General features: G+C 35.7%; 1 protein-coding gene across 1 annotated transcript in view; it reads right to left on the bottom strand.

Moving 5' to 3' along the window:
* Positions 1-19,070: 19,070 nt before the first annotated feature.
* Positions 19,071-22,841, bottom strand: part of LOC101689463 (apomucin-like) — a 54,939-nt gene continuing 51,168 nt past the window's right edge. Inside the window, exons 40-43 of the mRNA XM_045073242.1 lie at positions 21,890-22,000; positions 20,879-20,918; positions 20,123-20,231; positions 19,071-19,432 (exon numbers count right to left, since the gene is read on the bottom strand). Of these exons, the coding sequence (XP_044929177.1) occupies positions 19,249-19,432; positions 20,123-20,231; positions 20,879-20,918; positions 21,890-22,000 (444 nt within the window). The 3' untranslated portion in view covers positions 19,071-19,248. The remainder of the gene's footprint in view (positions 19,433-20,122; positions 20,232-20,878; positions 20,919-21,889; positions 22,001-22,841) is intronic.

Below are 22,841 nucleotides of genomic sequence, written 5' to 3' on the forward strand. Positions count from 1 at the left end.
ATATTTAAAATTCTTATTGAGTTTCTGCTCTGCCAGGTATTATGTGATTCGGATATTGGTTAAAAATGCATCAAAGCATATATATCAACTACACATGTGGGTGCATGTATGCCTACATATATATATGTATGTATAAATGTATGGCATATACATACCATACACACATATGTGTATACATACATATAAACACATATACTTGTGTGATTTCATATTGCTACAAATTACCATAAACAGTGGCTTAAAACAACACAAATTCATGATCTTACATTTCTCGAGGTCAGAAGAACAAAATGAGTCTCCCTGGCATGTCCTTGTAGGAGGGAATTGGTTTTCTTGCTTTTTCCAGCTTCAAGTGGCTGCTTCTTTTCCTTGGCTCTTAGTCCTTGTCCTTCACCTGAAATTCAGTAATGTTTGGTTGAATCCTCTCACCACCATCTCTGTTTCTCTCTACCCAGACTCCATTATTTCTCTTATAAGTGGAATCACCTGTGATCACATTGGCCCTCTCAAAAACTTCAACATAATCTTTCCATAACAAGGTAGGCTGATTAGCAACCTTAATCTTTCTACAACCTTAATTCTCCTTAGCCACATAACCTAACATATCCACAAGTTCTAGGGATTAGGGTATAGACATCTTTGGTTGGGATGGGGGAAGGCAACTTTATTTTTACCACACATAGCCACAATAAATCCAGGTGCTTTTTCAGATTCCATCTATATATCTCCTTTGAATTATCTGAAAGTCAGAATAAAACCTTTGAAATATTTAGAAAAAAGTACATAAAGCCACATATTAAATCCTTAGGACCAGATGTATTTTGTAATTCAGAAGTGTTACAATTTAAAAGGTAATTGCAAAGATTACAAAGGTTCAGTGATATCTGAAGCATTATCACATGTTCAAGCACATTGATCTTTCTGCAGGAAATGTATGAATATTTAGTCCAACTGGGATAAATTAAGACTATAAATAACCTCATGTCAGCTGAGGTCAAGTTTCATTACTAAATAAGTTCTGTTGCCGTGTGAGCTATGAAAAAAACTTGATTTTGGTACTTTTGGGATTACAAACATGCAGACAATATGTGTATGCATAAAATATAATAGGAAATGCAAAAATATTAATAACTGATTTCAGCTTATTTAATATTTTCTGTGCATTCCCAGTTTTCTACAGAGCTTAGCTATCCTGCCTTTAATGTATGTTTTATTTCAATAAAATTTATGAAAATGTGACCTCCACAGAAAAATTTATAACTTAGTGAATTTTTATAACGTGAACACTTTGTGTAATCAACATCCACATCAAGGAACAAAATATTCCTTTAAGCCTAGAAACTCCCATGTGCCCCTTCTTGTCATTCCCCCATTCCCCAACACTACCACCTGAGGGTGACTACTCTCTGTTTTCATCACAGATGTTTTGCCTTTTTTTCACTTTTCAAAAAAGTGGAATGATAAAGCATATATTCTTTTGTGTACAGTTTATTTGCTTTAATATCATTTTGTGTAAATTTGTGTTTGTGTTGTAGTTGCAATTTTTTTCCTTCCTTTTTATTGCCCTCTGTTGTATTCCATTTTGTCACTGAACATAGTTTGTCCATTTTAATGTTGATTGGGATTTGAAATTCCATTGGGAACTCTTAGAATTGGTACTACTATGAAATTATGATGGTGCTACTATTGAAAATATATGTGCACATTTCCATTGGGTATAGACTGAGGAGTGGAATTTCTGGGCCCTAGGATTGCAGGTGCTCAGCTCTAGAGGATACTGCCAAGCAGCTTTCCAAAATTATCATATTCATGTATAATAATAAAGGGGGGAAGTAAAAATATAAAATAAGAGAAAAAGTTATGACTTCTCAGAAAGAGCACTGGGCTGTACCACCAGGAACTTATGTGTCAGGCCTGGCTCTGCCACCAACTCTGTGACTGGGCAAGTCATCCATCCTCTCAGGGTGCTATTTCCTTATATTTAAACTAGGAGGTTGGAGTAAATGACCACATGAGATCCATCAAACTCTGAGTCTGTGAGAAAGAGGAGTAGAAGGCCCTGCAAGGTCAGTGTGATACCACTCCTGCTTCCTCACCACCATCCAACTCCCCTCCCACAGCCTGAGACTGAAACATTCTATGTCTTGGACTATTTTGTCTTTTGCATCTTTTTCCCCCAGTATCCTCTGCTTTGCAGAACCATTTTTGAGGCATATTCATTTGACATTTAAGGAGAAAAGCCAAAGGTCAAGACTACAGGGAATTAGAAAACTAGGATGAACATTAAAGTAGATGTGCCTCCAAATCCTCTGAAAGAGAGAAACTCTTAAATGGGAGGGAGTAACAGTGACAGTTGTTGAAAGTAACACCCACAAAGTGGGGTGTAGAAAGGATTCGTGGTATTTGGCCATGGGAAGTCAGTTAATTTGGGGAAAGGCAGAAGCATTCTAAAGTCATATTATCAGAAACCATGAGTTCCCAAACATGCTTAAAAATCGAATGTACTACCTCAACCTCAATCCCACTAAATCTGAATTTTTTTTTTAAAGATTTTATTTATTTATTTGACAGAGAAAAATCACAAGTAGATGGAAAGGCAGGCAGAGAGAGAGAGAGAGAGGGAAGCAGGCTCCCTGCTGAGCAGAGAGCCCCATGCGGGCCTTGATCCCAGGACCCTGAGATCATGACCTGAGCCGAAGCAGCGGCTTAACCCACTGAGCCACCCAGGCGCCCTAAATCTGAATTTTTAACGGTTTTATTATTAGACACCAAGAAAGTACCTATTGTGGACTCAAGTTTAGAAAATACTAGCATAGTTTAGAATTTTAAGAAAGAAGAAGGGGAATGATAAGTAAATAGCTTTAAGGAAACATACAGTTAAGACTTTTCATTTATTTTCTCATCCATCCACTCTTTCATTTATTTATTCCATAAACATTTGTTAAGCACCCAATTATGTACTTGGCACAGTACTAGGTGCCAGAGATACATCTCAGGAAAAAAAAAAGAAAAGAAAAGAAAAGAAAGACTCCAAATCTAGAAGCTTGCCATCTAACATGGGGGATACAGACACAGTACATACAGGGAAGTTTTAAGGAGTGCTATAAAAGAAGTTTGCACAGGATATATGAGGCATCTGAACAGAGGGGACCCTTCCTACTGGGAATGGAAAGGAACAAAGATGCATTCTGGGAGAGGGGCCACTGTGGACTAGAAATATAAAAATGAGCTAAAGGTAGAAAGATGATGTTCTAATTAAAACTAATCATTGGGGATAAAGTTTTAGTTAAGCAAGATGAATACGTTGTAGAGATCTGCTCTACAATATTATATCCATAGTCAACAATACTGTATTGTAAACTTAAAAATTTAAGAGGGTAGATCTCATGTTAAGTGTTCTTACCACAATAAAATATATATGTATATATGTGTGTATGTATACATATATATGTATATATATATACATACATATATACAAAAACATATACATATATATATATACATACACACACATATACATTTATATATATTTTTTTAGAAAATCAGCTTTTGGAGAAGGAGCAAGATGTGGAGGAGTAGGAGACCTAAATATCATTGGGTCCCAGGAGTTATCAAACTATTCTGAGCACCTACAAACTCAACAGGAGACTGAAGAGAAGAAGAGCAGAAATTCTAGGAACAGAAAAGCAACCACTTTCTGGAAGTTAAGACATGCAGAGAAGTGAATTCGAGGTGTTATATGGGCAGATAGACTGCTGGGGAAGGGCTGGCTCCCAGCAAGCAGTAGGGCAGTGGAGCACAAAATCAGAACTTTCAGAAGTCTCCTCCACTGAAGGACATCACTCCAGAAGCTAAGTGGGGGCTGGAGCCCTCACAGGGACAGTGTGTTCTCAGGACCTGTGGGATCACAGAAAGACCGGAGATACCTGAGTGCAGCAGAGCTCCCAGGTATCAGAGCAGAGAACCTGGCAAAGACAGAGCCAAGGAGTGGGTTCTCAGCTTGGGGTTACCTTAAACCATGATCCAAGGCATAGTCAAGCCACTATCTTCTTCGAGCAGGGGGCAGATCTGGGGTGACCCCCGACTTTCCTCCTACAGAAGGAGTGGCATGGGAGTGCTCAGCAGGAATCTGCTGGGTTTGGGGACTCCAAGCAGGACCATGTGCCAGAGATAGGAACGCTTGGTCACAGGCCAGGTGAGCATGGAGTGCGGCCGGATACCAGGGAGATGGGAGGGATTGACTGCTTTCCTCTGAGGGTGCACTGAGGAATAGGGCCTTAGCTCTTGGCTCCTATGGGGTTAGAGATTGGGAGGCTTCCATTTTCATTCCCGTCCTCCAAACCAGTACGGAAAGCATTCAAGGAACAAAAGCTCCCGAGAGTGAATCTGAGCAGATTCCTTAGCCTGGCCCCTTGCAAGGGTGGTGCAATTCTGCGTTGGGCAAAGACATTTGAGAATCACTGCAGGAGGCCCCTCCCCCAGAAGATCAGCAGGAACACCCAGCCAAGCCCAAGTTTACTGATCAATGAGAACTGCAAAACTTTAGACCTAAGGAATATAGCACATAGAATTCTTGGCTTTTCCCCCCCATGATTCTTTAGTCTTTCAAAGTTAAATTTTTTAAATTTTATTTTTTTCTTATTCTATTTTTTAAAAATTTTCCTCTTTCCTATTTTAACATTCTTAAACTATTTTATCTTATCAATACCTTTAAAAAAATCTTTTAGGGGTGCCTGGGTGGCTCAGTGGATTGGGCCGCTGCCTTCGGCTCGGGTCATGATCTCAGTGTCCTGGGATCGAGCCCCGCATCGGGCTCTTTGCTCAGCGGGAGCCTGCTTCTCTCTCTCTCTCTCTGCCTGACTCTCCGCCGACTTGTGATCTCTCTGTCAAATAAATAAATAAAATCTTTAAAAAAAAAAATCTTTTAAAATTTTCATTGTTATAGCCATATTCTATCCCTTCATTGTATTTAACCTACATGAAGCCTATATGTATTTTTTGTATACATATAGGTTTTTCTTTTTTTGTCATTTTGGTAATGTCAATAAATCAAAATATACCCTAACTCTAGCACATGGCTTTGTTCTAGACTTCAGCCTGATCATATTCCATGCTCTTTCCTCTTTTTTTTTTCTTTTTTCAACTAACTTCTTATCTTATCAATTCTTTTTTAAGAATCTTATTTAATTTTCATTTTTACAATCATATTCTATCCCTTCATTGTGTTTAGCCTGTGTGTGTGTGTGTGTGTGTGTGTGTATTCTTCTTTCTTTAAAAATTTAGGAAGAAGTTTCTTCTGACAGACCAAAATATACCCCAAATCAAGTGTGTGTCTCTGTTCTATTCATCAGTCTAATCATTTTTTTCCCTCCTTTCTTCCCCCACCCTGGTTTTGGGTCTCTTCAAATTTGGTTAGTGTATATTTTTCTGGGTCATTTCTACCCTTTTAGTATTTTGTTCTGTCATTCATAAAAGGCATCTGATTTGGCAAAGAAGTCAAACTCTCACTTTTTGCAATGATATGTTACTTTATGTGGAAAACCCCAAAGACTCCTAAACTGCTATAACTCATACAGGAATTCAGTAAAGTTTCAGGATATAAAATCAATGCACAGAAATAAGTAGCATTTCTATACGCCAAACAGCAAGACAGGAGTAAGAGAAATTAAGTAGTTGATCCCATTTACAACTGCACCCCAAACCATAAGATACCTCGGAATAAACCTAACCAAAGAGGTAAAGAATCTGTACACAGAAAACTATAAAGTACTCATAAAATAAATTGAGGAAGACACAAAGAAATGGAAAAACGTTCCATGCTCATGGATTGGAAGAACAAATATTGTGAAAATATCTATTCTACCTAAAGCAATCTATACATTTAATGCAATACCTGTCAAAATACCATCAATTTTTTTCATAGAACTAGAACAAATAATCCTAAAATTTATATGGCACCTGAAAAGACCCCAAATAGCCACAGGAATGTTGAAAAAGAAAACCAAAGCTGGTGGTTTCAAGCTCTTACAAAGCTGTAATCATCAAGGCAGTATGGTATTGGCACAAAAACAGACATATAGGTCAGTGGAACAGAATAGAGAACCCAGAAATGGACCCCCCCCAACACTATGATCAACTAATCTTTGACAAAACAAGAAAGATTATCTAATGGAAAAAGACAAAAGAACAGACAAATGGTGTTGGGAACACTGGACAGCCACATGCAGAAGAATGAAACTGGACCATTTCCTTAGACCACACACAAAAATGGACTAAAATGGATGAATGGCCTCAATGTGAGACAGGAGTCCATCAAAATCCATGAAGAGAACACAGGCAGCAACCTCTTTGACCTCAGCTGCAGCAACTTCTTTTTAGAAACATCACCAAAGGCAAGAGAAGCAAGGGCAAAAATGAACTATTGGGACTTCACCAAGATCAAAAGCTTTTGCACAGCAGAGGAAACAGTCAACAAAAACAAAAGACAACAGAAAGAGTGGGAGAAGATTTTTGCAAATGACATATCCAATAAAAGGCTAGTATCCAAAATCTATAATGAACTTTTCAAACTCAACACCCAAAGAACTGATAATCCAAACAAGAAATGGGCAGAAGACATGAACAGACATTTCTGCAAAGAAGACATCCAGATGGTCAACAGACACATGAAAAAGTGCTCAACATCACTCAACATCTGGGAAATACAAATCAAAACCACAGTGAGATATCACCTCACACCAGTCAGAATGGCAAAAATTAACCAGTCAAGAAATGACAGCTGTTGGTGAGGATGTGGAGAAAGGGACACTCTCTTATATTGTTGGTGGGAATGCAAGTTGGTGCAGCCACTCTGGAAAACAGCATGGAGGTTCCTCAAAAAGTTGAAAACAGAGCTACCCTATGACCCAACAATTGCACTACTGGGTATCTACCCTAAAGATACAAATATAGTGATCCAAATGGGCACATGCACCTGAATGTTTATAGCAGCAATGTCCACAATAGTCAAACTATGGAAAGAGCCCAGATGTCCATCAACAGATGAATGGTTAAAGAAGATGTGATGTACATGGTTAAAGAAGATGTGATATACATACAGAGGCATACTATGCAGCCATCAAGAAACCCCAAATCCTGCCATTTGCAATGACATGGAAGTAAGTCAATCAGAGAATGACAATTATCATATGATCTCTCCGATATGAGGAATTAGAGAGGCAGGGTGGGGGGTTGTCAGGAGTAGAGAGGGAAAAAATGAAATAAGAAAGAACTGGGGAGGGAGAAAAACCATAATTGGCTCTTAATCTCAGGAAAGAAACAGGGTTTCTGGGGTGGGGAGAGTAGGGACAGGATGGCTGGGTTATAGGCATCAGGAGGGTATGTGCTATGGTGAGTGCTGTGAATTGTATAAGACTGATGATTCACAGAACTGTACCTCTGAAGTAAATAATACATTATATGTTAACAAAAAAAAAAGAAAAAAGAAAGATAAGTTAGATCTTAACATTAATTTGTAATGAATAAATGCAGTTTACTAAACAAGCAAGCAAACAAACAAAAAAAACCCAAACCAGATTTTGGTTGAGAAGTACAGAAACCTAGGGAACCTGGGTGGATCAGTCAGTTAAAAGTCTGCCTTCCACATAACGTTGTGATGTCAGGGTCCTGGGATGGAGCCCTGCATCAGGCTCCCTGCTTGGCAGGAAGCCTGCTTCTCCCTCTCCCTCCGTGCTTTCTCAGATAAATACATATTTTAAAAGAAATACTAAAAAAAAAGAAGCGTAAAAGCCCACTCCAACAAGCTCAAGTTGAAAAGGAATTTGATAAAAAAGGTATGGAAGGAAATTAATCCCTCTCTCTGCAGAAACAAACAGTTTGGCCTCTTAAGAACATCACATTTATGGATTTGTTCTCTCTCCGACTCTTTCTCCAGGAAAACAGGTTTCTCAATTCTTCTTTCCATTCTTTTCTCTTCTTTAAGACTTAGTTTATGTTCCATCATTATTTCGGTTTGCATGTGGGTGTGGCTTGCTGGTGTCACTTATGCTCACTTTATCATGATCTTTCCGTTTCCATGACCATCGCTGGTTTTGTCTCTCCCAGTATCTGTTTTCAGAACCTCAGGGTCCCAAATCTAAATTCCTGGGAAAGAGAATCTGATTACCCCTGGTTGTTTCAATCACCCACCTTATACAATCAATTGTGCTCAGATAGAGTAGGATCTTTAGATGTATGGAACTTATCTTTTCCAGAAGTTATATATTCTCATGAGAAGAGCTTGTGAACAGACAGACAATGCTAGGCGAGATGGTATTTACCACATGGGTAAGTAGGAAAGAAAAAAAAATGACACTGAGATGACATGGAAGAGCACGTTCAAGAAAATGTAAACACTTCACATAATTATTTATAACAGAGGTTGTTTAAATATTTAGGGTAACTAGGAAATAGAAAGAACAAGACTGAAGAAGAAAGTATAGGTACAAGCCTTCACATATTGTGACTAGAGAAGAATGTCTAGCCCCCGTATCCCTTCATGAAAGGGCAGACACCAAAAGAAGTAAGCCAACGAATTTGCACCAAAAAGAAGAATAGAAGATGTAAAACAGAACATTGAGGGTAAAATCATTTATACATCCTGTACTAGTTCTTCAGTTATTTGCAAGTGATTTCTGGGAACTACCTGTTGATTCCACTCATTAAAGTGCTCAGTGCGGTGATAGGCATTTTCTTCCTATTACGACTAAATTTGACCCCTGGATTATAAATTACCACTGCTCTTTGCTAATTTGCTATTTGTGTCTATGTTTTGTTAGTTTTTAATGAAGCAAAGTAAGTTTTTGGTAATGAGAAGGGAGACTCCTGCAGAAATACACATCAAATATTTTAGAAAATGTTGAAAAAGCTCTGAAGGTGCGAACCACGGAGGAATGCCTTTTTCTTAGCCCTGCAATGGGTTAAGGTTTCAGTAGTACCACATACATTATTTTCTTGGTCAATGGGATATAAATAAACCTGCTACTCTCTTGCTCTAGAGAATTGTTTAGGTTGGGCAGTACATAAAATTGTTTCTAAAGTCCTTCAAATGTACATTTGCTGGTGTCCTGTCCTTTTATAAAACTGAATGTCAGAAAGGCAGAACCTATTTGCCAATAGTTGATTTTAATTCTTTTAAATGTCTCTATTTGAAGTTTGAAAATAGTATAAATTCAAGTTAAAACACTGGGGAGTAACTGTTGTATTATTTTTAAAAGCGAATTAATTCCTCAGTCATGTTTTGACTGTGTACATCAAATTTGATTACTAATCACTCAAGATTGAGATCTAGGATGAACTTGGATCCTATTTTAGATAGGAGTCTAGGTTATTACTGTATTCACTTAGCCCTTGAAATCCAGCCTCCTTAGCAAAATGTTCCTGAGCTTTGATTATTTTAATTGCTTTTATTATGCAAACATTTTCTGCCTTTCCAAGTGAATCTAAATCAGAAAACGAATTCTTGGCACACTCGTCAGTGTAAGATATTAAACACTTTTGTCAGCATGTTTGTATTATAATTGGTCAAAGTCAGAAAATAAAATAGCCTATACAAATACAAGATTGGGAAATCTAAACTATTTTATTTTTACTTCTAGACATGTATAATAATCTGTCCTTGGAGAGGTCATCAGCTTTTATGCCCCACTGCCCTTCTTCTACATTTTTCCATGGCATCGGTCATGTCTAGTCCAGATTGATTGTGTCTGGTTAAATTATGACCACCAGCTGGATTACTGATGTAAAGATGAAAGTTCCAGCTTTCTTATCACATGATTGTTTCTCCTAGCCACCAACCCCCACTTTAAGTGTTTTCCAAAAGTCACCTCATTAAACTGACAACAGAAAACTTCATTGCTCTCATTACTTAGGAAACTCCAAAAGTTTGGGGAGCTCTGTGCCAGGAATGGGGTCCAAAAGCCAAATACGTACATTTTATTATAAATCACAGTATCACACCAGACCCTCGGTATGGCTTTTTAAAGATTATGGGAGAGTGTGGCAGGGATCTTGACCTCCCAAATTCTAGCTTTGACTCTTAATTGGATTCTCCCACTGTCAGATCCTCAGTGTAAACACGTGTTTTCTGACTTCCAGTTGGGTACTCCTAAAATTGGGATCTGACCCCATAAGTTTTTTCTTTCCCACATCTACCAGTACTGTCCAAACCACAATATAAGTAAGTGTTTACCCTTTTACTGGATGCTCTTGCAAATAATTTTATTTTAAAAAGATAGAGATAATATTGATGTTTTATAAAAAAGAATTATTTACTAAAGGTTTCAGGTACATAACAGTAATTTAGGCTTCTCTTCAAAAAATTCTAGAGTAATAGAGAAATAAGTTTCTCTGATATAATAGGTATGTTTAAATACGTGGAATTATAGTAATTTGACCATGTTGACTGAACAAACAAGAAATTTAGTATGATTAAAACAAAGAAAACCAACCCCTCTACATAAAGTGCTTATACTACTATTATGTTGTGCCATAGATTAACTCCAATGTATTATGAATGTTAAAAAATAGCCTACTGACTATTCCAAAGGAATTGTTTGAACTTGAACCATATCATGGGGCTCATCCCCTTTCAGTTTTTGCGGAGGAGGAAATCAACAAGATACGTAAGTAGCTTTATTATGGGGGATATCTACCAAAACAGTTGCACACTTGAGTGCGCAAACTGTATGCCTCAAACCTTATAAGGAGCCTGTACATTTTTGTTCTGTGTAAGTTAATACAACATGCACATTAGGATGGCAATGTCAGACAGTGAAACTTTCAAGCTGGCTCTAAAAATAGATCTCATTTTTATTAAAATATGCAAGAACTTTTGACTTGCGGGTGTAGAAGAGGGCACAGACAGGGCACTTAACCACAGCAGACAGTGCTGAAGAACGATCAAGGCCATGGCGTGACAAGCTGATGTGCCACACACACTGTGGGCTGCTGTCACACTGTGAGAGTCAATGTTCTGTAAATGCTGTGCACTTCTTTCATTCACTGTGGGTCTTTTCATCCCTTCAAGTTTGCAAATAGCAATTGTAATATTTAAAAGTGTGAAATAAAATATTGATAATTTAGTATTACTCTCCTTTAAAAAGAAGAAACCACAGTCTGGGTATTTCTCTGAAATATAAATTTTATTTCAAACCTTTGTGTGGATAAAGCCTGACATTATCCCTTTTGTGCTTCATTGTCTCTAGAGAATCCTTTTTGCCAAAGTCCATCCAACATGTGACGTAGGAAACACCCAATATCCACCCCCCACACCCCCTCATGGAAATTTTAAAGCAAATTTGAGATGTCATATAAGTTCACCAAGTAAATAATGAGGCATGTATATGTAAAAGAAGGATTAAAAAGGAAAGTAGAAAATACAATCATAATACCATCATCACAACCAATGAAATTAATGCCCGTTTTTTCATATCACTTACTACACAATCTGTGTTGCTTTCCCTGTCTCAAAAATGTCTTGTTATTATTGATTTGTTCAAATCAGGACCCAAACCATATCCATGCATTGCATCTAATTCATGTGATTCATAAGTCCTTTCTAATAAAACATTTCTTTCTCCTTTATACTTCTATTTGCTGAAAAAACTGGGTCATTATTCCTTATTTTGACAGTATATCTTCACAGTATCATTGAACGTGTTTCTATAATTGGTATTTAGATTTAGAAGCTTGATTGGATTCAGATTCAATACTGTTAAATACAAAAGGGAGGCCAAACTTGAAAATTCCCTGAGCAGACAAAACTATTTAAGTCAAGTAAACAAAACTAAATCTAGCATATTTCATGAACATAAGTGAAACTTAGGCTATTTCTTGTAACTGAATCTGATAATCATTAAAGAAACTTAAGTCATCTTCCAGAAATAGAATGAGATTATCGCTTTTAACCACTCTGGAAACACCCCCTGTAATAATAACCCAATCATTGTACATCACTGTTAAACAACTTTTCCATTTTAGCTTTATCAGCCATCCTCCTAACATGATTCCTTTAGCTTTTTATCAGTTTTAAATTTGAAAGCTCTAGTTTGTGACCTGTTCTTATATGCACAATAAACTTTCACTAAATACTATTTATGGAGTGGGTGACTTTAATTTCACTATTTCTGAATTTTTGACAGTATTTTCAGCTAGAATAGCTTATAACTAGTGCTGCTTTTGGCTATTGCAGCACCAAACATAATGTCCAACTTCTCCATTGTTAATAGTATGGATATTACAAAAAGTGGACCAGGGGGTTTTAGCTTTTGTAAAACAATCCTAATCCTTTACATAATGGTTTAAGCAGTCACTGATAATCATTGCCTAGATTTGTTATTTCGTTAGGAGTTGCAACATGCTATCTTTGAATTCTCTTCTTCTTCCTACATGTATTAGTTTGTATAAAAAGGAAATTTCACTCATCAACTATTCAGTTATTTTATATATACATACAAAACTGGCTAAATATTTGATTCTTCTGCTTTATTAATTTTTAGAAAAACCAATTGATATTTAGCAACTATGCTAAGGTGGCTAAAGAGTTTTGTTTTTTAAGTACCATTATAAACCCATGTTTTCTTTATTTGTTTGGTATGCTTCAATGTATTTTAATAATTACTATTTTAATGCTTGAAATGATTTATCTTTGGCAAGTGTAAGAACTTTCATGTTGTCTTCTGTGTCTTTTGGACAGTCTCGAGTTTTTTAGAGTATTTTAGAGTTTCCTGTATTTCAGAGATGACAAGATGTCTCAGATTCATCTTACACATTTACTGCCCAGATGAAGAATGAGCCATTTTTGTAAGGAGACCTAGTTCCTTTTAGTGGAAAATGGTGTTTGAAGATTAAAATGGCACTAGGGGTGCCATTTCTACTAGTTAGTATTTGCTTGAAGACAACGAAGTAGACAATAATAAGAAATATACATATTTTTAAAATGAAAACATATATTCAGTTCATAAAACTGATGCTTCCAATTAAAATGAAAAAATATAATAAGGTTTTTGCTTATTTGATTTATATCACATATCTCTTAACTTCTTATCTCTTAATTTTGCCGTGTGATATAGGTTTTCCTGTTGAAATGAAAGATAATAAATAATTTTGTCTTAAATACTTAGAAATGTCATTCCAACTTCTGTTTTCTCAATTTTTCTATTTGTAAGTTGAAATAAAATAAGTAGTATGTAAGTCAGTTCCTAGAACTATCATAAGATTGCTTTGCATTATTGAGGAAAGAGAATAATAGCACTGATTGAAAACAATATTTTGCTAGGCAATGTGATAGCAGATGTTTATATATTACACATGTTTCTCACTCCAGCCTTAAACAAAACTATGAAGTAGATATTTTTATTAGCTCTGTTTTGCAAATGAGGAACCTGGGGCTTAAAAAGAAGGTAAATGACCCACCAGGAAGGTGATTAATAGTAATAATAGTAATAATAATAATAATTTAAAAAGATAATAACAAATATTAACAAAGATGTAGAGAAACATTGCTGGTGGGAATGTAGAATGGTACAGTCACTTTGGTGACTTTGGTGCAGTTCCTCAAAAGATTAAACATAGATCTACCATATTACCTAGATATATACCTATTCAAAATAAATACCCACATAAAAACTTGCACTTTGGGTCACCTGGGTGGCTCAGTTGTTGAGCATCTGCCTTGGGCTCAGGTCATCATCCCAGGGTACCCATATCAAGCTTCATGACAAGCTCCTTGCTTGGCGGAAGTCTGTTTCTCCATCCCCACTCCCCCTACTTGTGCTCCCTGTTTCACTGTCTCTCTCTCTGTCAAATAAATAAATAAAATCTTTAAAAAGAAAAGAAAAAACGTGCACATGAGTGTTCATAGCAGCATTACTCATAGTAAACAAAAAATCAGTCCAAAATAACAACCCAAATGAATGGATAAACTGAAAGTCAGATAGCATAATAATAAATATAATTCAGCCATAAAAAAGAATGAAATACTGACATATGCTACAATCTAGATGAATTGGGAAAATTATGCTAATAAAAGAAGCCAGACACAAAGCAAACCATATTCATAAGAGACTCTTAACTCTAAGGAACAAACTGAGGATTGCTGGAGGGGAGGTGGGTGGGAGAATAGGGTATTTGGGTGATGGGATTTAAGGAGGGCATGTGATCTAACGAGCACTGGGTGTTATATGCCATTGGTGAATCACTAAATTCTACCCCTGAAACTAATACACTATACTTTAACTAAATTGAATTTATTTATTTTTTTAAAGACCACATATTGTTTGACTCCATTTATACAAGATGTTCAGAACTGGCAAATCAATGGAAATAGAATGTAGATTAGTTAGTGGCTTCCAGGGGCTGGAGGGAATGGGGAGTAGCTGCTAATGACATAGACCTTCTTTTCGGAGTGATGAAAATGTTCTGGAATTGTGTAGGTGATAGGTGTGTGACTTTGTGAATACACTAAAAATTGCCAAGTTGTAAAATTTAAAAGGATGAATTTTATGGTATATGAGTTGTACCTAAATAAAGCTGTTATTTAAAAATGAGGTTAAGAATTTATGTAGTATTACAAAATTGGAACAGGGTAAGCCAATATTTGAACCAAGGAAGTCTAGCTCTAGAGATTGCATATTTAATAGTTCTATTTTCTCTATCTCTGATAAGAAGAAATATACTAGGTGTTATCATTTTATTTGTCGTGTGCTTGCCCCAGGGATATAATTTAGTGCACATGGAAGGGCCTGGCTGAAGACTTCTATGAATAGTTTTCTCAAAACAGAGCTTTTGGTATTAATCAGTTATAATTAATTATAACCACAGGCCAGAACCTGGAGGATATATATTTCATTGCAGATAAAACTATTCAGTACTGGGACACCTGGGTGGCTCAGTCGGGTAAGCTGCTGCCTTCGGCTCAGGTCATGACTCCAGGGTCCTAGGCTCGAGTCCCACATCAGGCTCCTTGCTCAGCAGGGAGCCTGCTTCTCTCTCTGCCTCTGCCTGCTTGTGCACTCTCTCTCTCTCTCTCTCTCTCTCTGAGAAATAAATAAATAAAATCTTCAAAACTATTCAATATCTATTAACTTCCTCTTGTTGAGTCGTTTTATTCTCTCACACCTCATATCCAACCCATCACAAATCTTGGCTCTGTCTTTAAAATATATCCAGAATCTGACCTCTTCTCACTGCTGTTGCCAACATACTAAAAATAACTAATAATAACTAAGCTAACAATAATATACTAATAATAGACTATAATACTTTAGTAAGAGAGTAAACCTTGTGTTAAGTGTTCTTACCACACACAAAAACACAAGATAATAATAAAGGAGGCAGGAGGAAAGTTTGAAAATGGATATATTTATTGCCTTCATGGTATGATGGATTCATAGGTGCATACTTTTCCCCCAAATTCATTGATTTGTATACATTAAATATGTACATTGAAAAATTTTCAGTTTTATTGAAATATAATTGACAAAACCATAAGATATTTAAAGTGTACACAATGATTTTGTATATGTACAGGTTATGAAAGGATCCCCCCAATCAAGTTAATTAACACATCAATCACCTACATATTAACATTTTAACTTTTTTTTTCTTTTTGGTGAGGCGTTTCAGTTCTGATCATTTAATATATTTCAATAACACAATACAGTGTTATCAATTATTGCCTCCAAGCTATACATTCAATCTTCAGATCTTACTCATCTCATAACTGAAAAGTTTGAACCCATTTGCCAACCTCTCTCTATTTCCCTAATTACCCTGATAGCCATTTTCTACTGTTTTGATAAGTTCCACCTTTTTTTTTTTCCAGATTCTATATACAAGTGATACCATACATTATATTTCTTTGTCTGACTAAGTTATCTTAGCATTATTCCTTCCAGTTTTATTAATGTTGCCACAAAGGGCAGGATTTCTTCTTTCTAAAGGCTGAATCATATTTTGTATTTTATTCTATACATATACCACATTTTCTTTATCCATTCATCTGTCAATAGGCACTTAGGTTGTTTCCAAATCAAGGCTTTTGGGAATAATGCTGCAATAAACACGGGAGGCTTTTGGTGCAAGGCCACACCCACTTTTGGAGCAACTGTTATTTTCAACAAAAATTAGCTTGTTACTGGCTTCTGGTAATAACAGGTAACATGTACCAAAGCTACTCATTCTGGACTGGGCATTATCTTGTTTAAATAGCCATAAAGTTAGACATTTCCAGCAGCAATCTACTACCCATTTCAAGTCATATATACAGAATGGAACCCTTGCCCCCATTACGGTCTCAAAGGTAAAAGTCAGATCAATGGATGGTTTCTCAATGCTTGACTACCATATTTTTTTAAAATTTATGCCTTTGCTTGAAGGGGGAGCTTTCTTATGACCAGCTGATACAAAAGGATAAGACTCTAGGCTGGATTATCAATGGCCCCGAGGCCAGATTACCAATGGCCCAAGTATCAGTGAAGTGAACTGTGTGGTATTATAGTTTTTCTCACACATGATCAAAAAACAGCAACAACAACATAACTGGGAAAGGAATTTCTGATTGGCCATTGTGCTTGGTAGAAGGTTGACTGGAAGTCAAGATTTACACTGATTCCTGAGAAGTAGCAAATAATTTGTCTAAATAACCAAGGGAAGAAACAAACAAGATAATGACCTCATGAGATGAAGAGTAGAAGAGTATATTGGAGAGCCATGATATTCAGTTTCTCCTCGACATGTGGAACTCTTATTGCTATCAAATAAACATAATATGCTCACAAATTGCTTGCAAAGTTTATTTTTCAGATTCAGTCACCATGAGAATAAAATGTCTCATAATTAGAACTCAATTTTTGAGTGAGATACAAATTGGAGAATGACACAAAGAATGTTTAGAGAAATAATTTGGGTCACCCAGAATAGGTCCATGTCTGAAAGTAAATAAGTGTGGGCTTACCAGAGGTTCCCTACCAGAAACTTCCATGGGAGAATTGGGTAATTAATAGTATATTTTAACTGTGGTTGTCAGTAAATCTTTCCCATCCTACCTAGTAGTTGCTAAATGAGGTTCACGAATAAGGTAGCAGTTAAGGCAGGATGGAGGACATTTATGGGCTCAAAAGCCCAATTTGATTTCCTGAAGCCAATACGAATACCACTATGCTGAAAATAAAGTGAAATGCCTTATGGCATCAACATGGGTGCCAGTCACGCACCTTGGCAACAAGTGAGTAACTTTGATCTTTCTCTTTTGGGGAGAGGACAATACTTTTTTTTTTTCTGATATAACCTGCTATTGATTTTTATTTTCCTTTTATGTTCAATAGGTCTCAGAAAGTGGAGATAGGCTTATTGAATATTCATTCACTACCATGAAATGCTACAAATTCAATGTGTAGCATTGAATTTGTTTCAAAATAACAAAGCAAACAGAGGCAATAAGTACATATTGCATGAATTATTTTGTAATTCCTTATTATTCATGGATAGTAAGTCTTAAAGGATTGACCTATTGAGAATTCTACTCTGACACCAGCTGAGGGATACCCTCCCCGCCCCCCTGAGGGATACTATCCCCTGACAACTTTCCAGCAAGTTTCGTGTGCTGATTGCAGGAGGTGATACTAGCTGAACCATAAGTCAACATTTACATTCTCTTCCATTTGCTGAAACTCTTTGCTAGTCATTTTGAGTCTTTCGTGACTCTAAAGCAGCTTTCCTAAGCAGAAAAGGCTATCATCATATTGTCTGGGATGATCAATTCTGACTATCAAGAGAAAATAGAGGTCCTGTCACAGAGTAAGTGCTGAGATGTAAGTGTGCTGTTGACTCTGTTTTATCATTCCCTGAAGAAAAAGGTATTGAAAACCTCCTACAGCCTCATCTGAATGGATTTTCAAGGGCTCAAATCCCTCGTAATTTTTCCAACTGACAAACTCTGGTACATCCTGAGAGGAAAAAAAGCTCAAATGAAGTGATAGACATGGAGGAAAATCAAGATCTTTGGGACCAGCTATAGGAGTGATACCTGTAATACATACCTGTGTTTAGCTATTATTCATCTTTTGTTGGTAATTACAGATATACTCACATATGAATTTTCTTTCCCTACCACTGGGCATAGTGTTTAATGAATATTAAATTTACCACCAGTCTAAGTTACATAGAAAGGTGAGTAGTACATAAAAGGATTATGATAAATTAGGTTGGGCAAATGTTAATAATTATACATTATGTTTTATTTATAGAAATAATTTTGTACAAGGCACATTCAGAAATATATGTATAGGAAGAAAGATATGTGTGTGGCAGCAAAGTGGTAGAATATATTGAAGATGGCAGTCATGGTGTTTTTGAACCTCAACTTCTCATTTTTGCTAATTCCCTCAATGTATATAAAATATAAGGAGAAAAGTGGGCTCAGGGGAGTGACCTTTAATTCACTTTTAGTCTTATCGAGTTTGTATTATCCATAGAACATCCAGTTAGAGGTGTAAATTCAGAGTTAAATCAATGTGTCTGTAACTCATAGAAGAGCTTGGGGTTGGAGACACAGGTCGGAAATTCTCAGTGTATAATGCATCTACTTGTGTCTAAAATCATCCAAGAAGCCTGAGTAATATGAGATGAATGGGATGCAACTTTGGAGAACTGAGATGTCAAGAATGGTGAAGGTGTCCACAAATGTAGGACCACTAGTAAAAATGATGTCACAGAAACAGCAAGAAAAAATGTTTCAAGAAAGAAAGAGTGAAAATGGCATCAGACCCTACTTTAAGAATTATAAGACCACTGGTGTTTTAAGAAGAGAAGTTTCATAAAATGAAAGGGATCATGTAACTGGCATAGAAAAGGGAAGAAAGAGAACAAAAACTTAGTTTCACTAAGCTTGGCTGTGAAGGGAAAGGATGAAACAGGATAATGTCCTCACAAGATGAAGAGTAGAAGAATATATTGGAAAGCCATGATGTGACTCAGTTTCCCCTTGAGGTATAGTATTCTTATGGCTAGCAATAAAAACATATGCACAACAATTGCTTGCAAAGTTGTATTTATTTTTCAGATCCAGTCAACAAGAGAACAAAATGCCTCATAATGAAAACTCACTTTTTGAGTGAGATACAAATGTTTAGTTATTCTACTTAGTGATCATTTTTGTTCATTTATAAAATAAATACCTAGCCTGTTCTACCCGGAAATGTGATAATAGTGTTAACTGACCGCTGGGGTTACAGATTGTTGGCATATGTCTGAGCAAGAACAGGTTGTGACATGCCTGTATCTGTAAGGTATTGTACTGCCATCAGGACAGCTAAGAACAACTTCTCGGAACTCATAGTTATCTTCTCGGCAGCAAAGGCATGAATTTGTCAGCTTAAAGAGTGTATAATTGTACCTAAAGAAAAAGAAAATTCAGCAATAAATGTTTGGGGATATCTTCTGAGACAAATGACGTCAATGTTCAAATTATAATTGTCGAAGTGATTTAACAATCCTTCCAACCAATTTATTCTTTTCCTATACCTTGCATTTCCCCCTCACCATGAACTTCTGATGTGAATCAGTGATATTAGAATGTAAGACCAAAAGAAATAAATCCAAAATGGAAATGTATAAGGTCATAATTAGAGCATTATGGTGCAGATACATAAACAGATTTTTAAATATACTTCATGCCAAATTATTTTTCTCTCTATATTAACCTGTACATGAAAGTATCCATGAAAAAAATATATATATATACATATATGTATATATATATATAATGTCTAACATGCAAGTGATGGTTTAGAAACACATTTTCAAACAAGAGTTCTTGCTCAAATACTTTGAGTAATCACTGTGTAAAAATAAATACATTTGCCATGAACATATTATGTTTGATTTCTTTAGAAAACTGCTTTACAATGATTCATCGCTATTGAAAATGTTAATTTCTCAGATCTCAATGTTTCAGATCTTTGTTTTATCAGGTCTTGACCATTAGCTGTCATGTAAAAAATGTTCCATGTAATGTTTTAAAAGCTTAATTTCCTCCACAATGTTACAAAATTAATGCACAGTACACATTCAGATAAAAACTTACCGGACAGTCTTCTTGCATTCCCCTACACACCTTGCCATCTGGACCCTTTTCTGGCAACCACTGTACTTAATAGTCACATTCACAGGTGAAGATCTACAATTAGTCTTACCTAAAACAAAATGGACAACAGAGTCATAAGTGAGGTTTAACATTAACAATTGCTAAGTCTCAGTTTTCTTAACCTTAAGTAGAGAATAACAACAAAAAATACTTCACAGCATTGTTGAAGGGATTAACTTCCTCGGAACCTAGCCCAAGGTACCTGGCTAATATTCAATAATTGTCTTTAATAAATGTTATCTTTTATGATTGTTATAATCACTATCATAGAAGAAGGAGGGGGAGGGGACAAGGAGAAAGGAGGAGGACAGAGGAGGGAGGGAAGGGGAGGTGAAGGGAATGCATTGTTTTTGACAACCATTTCTACTTTTTGATTATCCTTATGATCTAATATATCAATTTACAACACAACCTGGTGATATTAGGAGAGCAAACTACATTTTTCTCCTGAATATTAAATGTCTCTCTTATAAGCATCATTGTTTTTAACTGGGAAGAATGTTTCAACCAACATGAAAAAGAAACTACATTATGTACAAGTATCAATTGTTAGTTAAAACATCTAGGTTAGACGATCTGTTATGTTAAAAACACAGGAGACTTTCTATTCATGATCTGCCATTTTGTTTTAAACAAACACTAAATTTTTGTCAACAGTTGACATTTCCTCTACATGTGGAGCTTAAAGCTACTTACATGTATAGCAACATTTTTTTGAATCATAGACTCGGTCTTCCTATAGGAGCAAGAGAAATAGAAAAGAAGACTTAAAAAGTCTGTATTTTTGTATAAATAATATAACATTTCTTAACTTAGTGGAATAACATTACAAAGGGGAAAAGGGAACAGATAAACAAGATGATCTCTGATCCAGGAAGCATAGATGAAAGAGCATAGTAATAAAAATGAGTCTGAATATTTACCCTGAAATTTTATAATAGTGAGTATAAAGGGAAAAAAGAATTTAAATTCTTCTTCAAAATAACACGCAAAGGGTAAAAAAAAATTCCCTCCCTTATTTTAATTGAAGAATACCTTAATATTGATATTACTACTGAACACTGTAAGTTTCTCATAGGCAGGACTTTTATCTTACACATTATTATACTTTTATACCTATCAATGTCTCAAAGTGAAAACTCAATAAATCCAGTGTTGTATTTAAGCTGAAATCAAACTTTAAGCTATATTATCAATTATATCTTTAGAAAGAAAAATAAGCTAAGATTGAACCATAAATTGGGAGCATTTATTATTAACTAATTAATTAATATAAAACTTGAGATTAAAACTTAGCATATTAAGGGGAGGGTAAAAATGAAGACTGTGTCACAAAGAAAGTTCTGAACAGTAAATTTACATGTGATTTTATGAAAAATTAACATTTTTATAGAAAATGATTAACCAGAATCCATAAGCCTTGAAAAAAACAAAGATTTTTTTTTTTGGTTTGTTTAAAAATGGTAAAATGCTTTCCAAAGCAACTTACTTCTAGAATAGCACTAAATTAAGTTTTATAGAGCCTGCAAATATAACTTTGCTATGAAAAATATACTTGGCAATAAAAGGTGCGAAACATAGCTGGAATGGAATTCACAAGGAATTTATGTCTATTGGCCAGACACGTACTTTTCCAAATCAGAAAGAAGACAGCTTGTGTTTATAAGAAGTGGATGTTGTTGATCATTACTTAAGAGGATGACTTACTTCTGGACACCAAGTCTGCTTTGGGCAGTCTTGGACCACTGCAACAAAACCAGTGTTGTGGCAGGAGTAGGAGATGCATGGGTTGCTGGGATCATCAAATGAAGCACCAATCTGGGAAGCAGGGAGGAAAGAGAGAACAAACTGATGATTCACCTAGATTTCTTTTTGAGGTTGAACATAAAACATGTTAAAAAAAATAAAATTCATGTTTAATGAATTTCCAGAGACACTTTCGGTCATTAATTAACATCTAAGAAAGAGTGGATTGAAAGACTCCAAATTCCATGAATAAACCAGTGTGTCTCCTTGAGAGCACAGAAGGTGTCAGGATTCTCGATCCCTAAATGAAGATCCATAGCTACCCAGTTACTCTATTTTTCAAATATTTTCAAGAAAGGTTATTTTATGGTGAGCAGTTAACCAATTATTATGCTACAAGTTTGAGGGAAAACAAGAAATCTAAGTAGAAAAAAATCGTACAAAATAGTTTTATCAGATTACCACAAATGACAATCCCACAAGACATCCTACTTCTGCCTCAGCTTGTTTTCCTACTTCTGCTTGTGTTCCTATATTTTTAAAGTTCTCTGGATTGCTTTAAAAATAATTTATGTTCAAAATTCAAACTCCAGTTTGGGAAACTGTATTTCAAATTGCAAAGTCAACTTTCTGGTAAACTGGAATTTTGTTATTTCAACTATTTTGCATTATAAATGTTTAGAGGTAAAACTTTCCTTTTGTTCTTTAAACATCATCATCTTTTATGTTTAAAAACTGGCATAGTTTCTCAAGTCACTATCATCTTTGGAAAATAAAACCTAAGCAACCCAGAGAGGAATTTGAATGTGATAAGTTATTGAGCTAAAACTCTCATTGGCTCTGTTTTATATATTTAACATACTTCATAGATTTTATTTTAAACTTTTTAAATATTTAGTATCACCAGTTCAAA

This window comes from Mustela putorius, unplaced genomic scaffold (genome assembly GCF_011764305.1).
Source record: "Mustela putorius furo isolate JIRA1106 unplaced genomic scaffold, ASM1176430v1.1 tig00537227_pilon_pilon_pilon, whole genome shotgun sequence".
NCBI classification, from domain to species: Eukaryota; Metazoa; Chordata; class Mammalia; order Carnivora; family Mustelidae; genus Mustela; species Mustela putorius.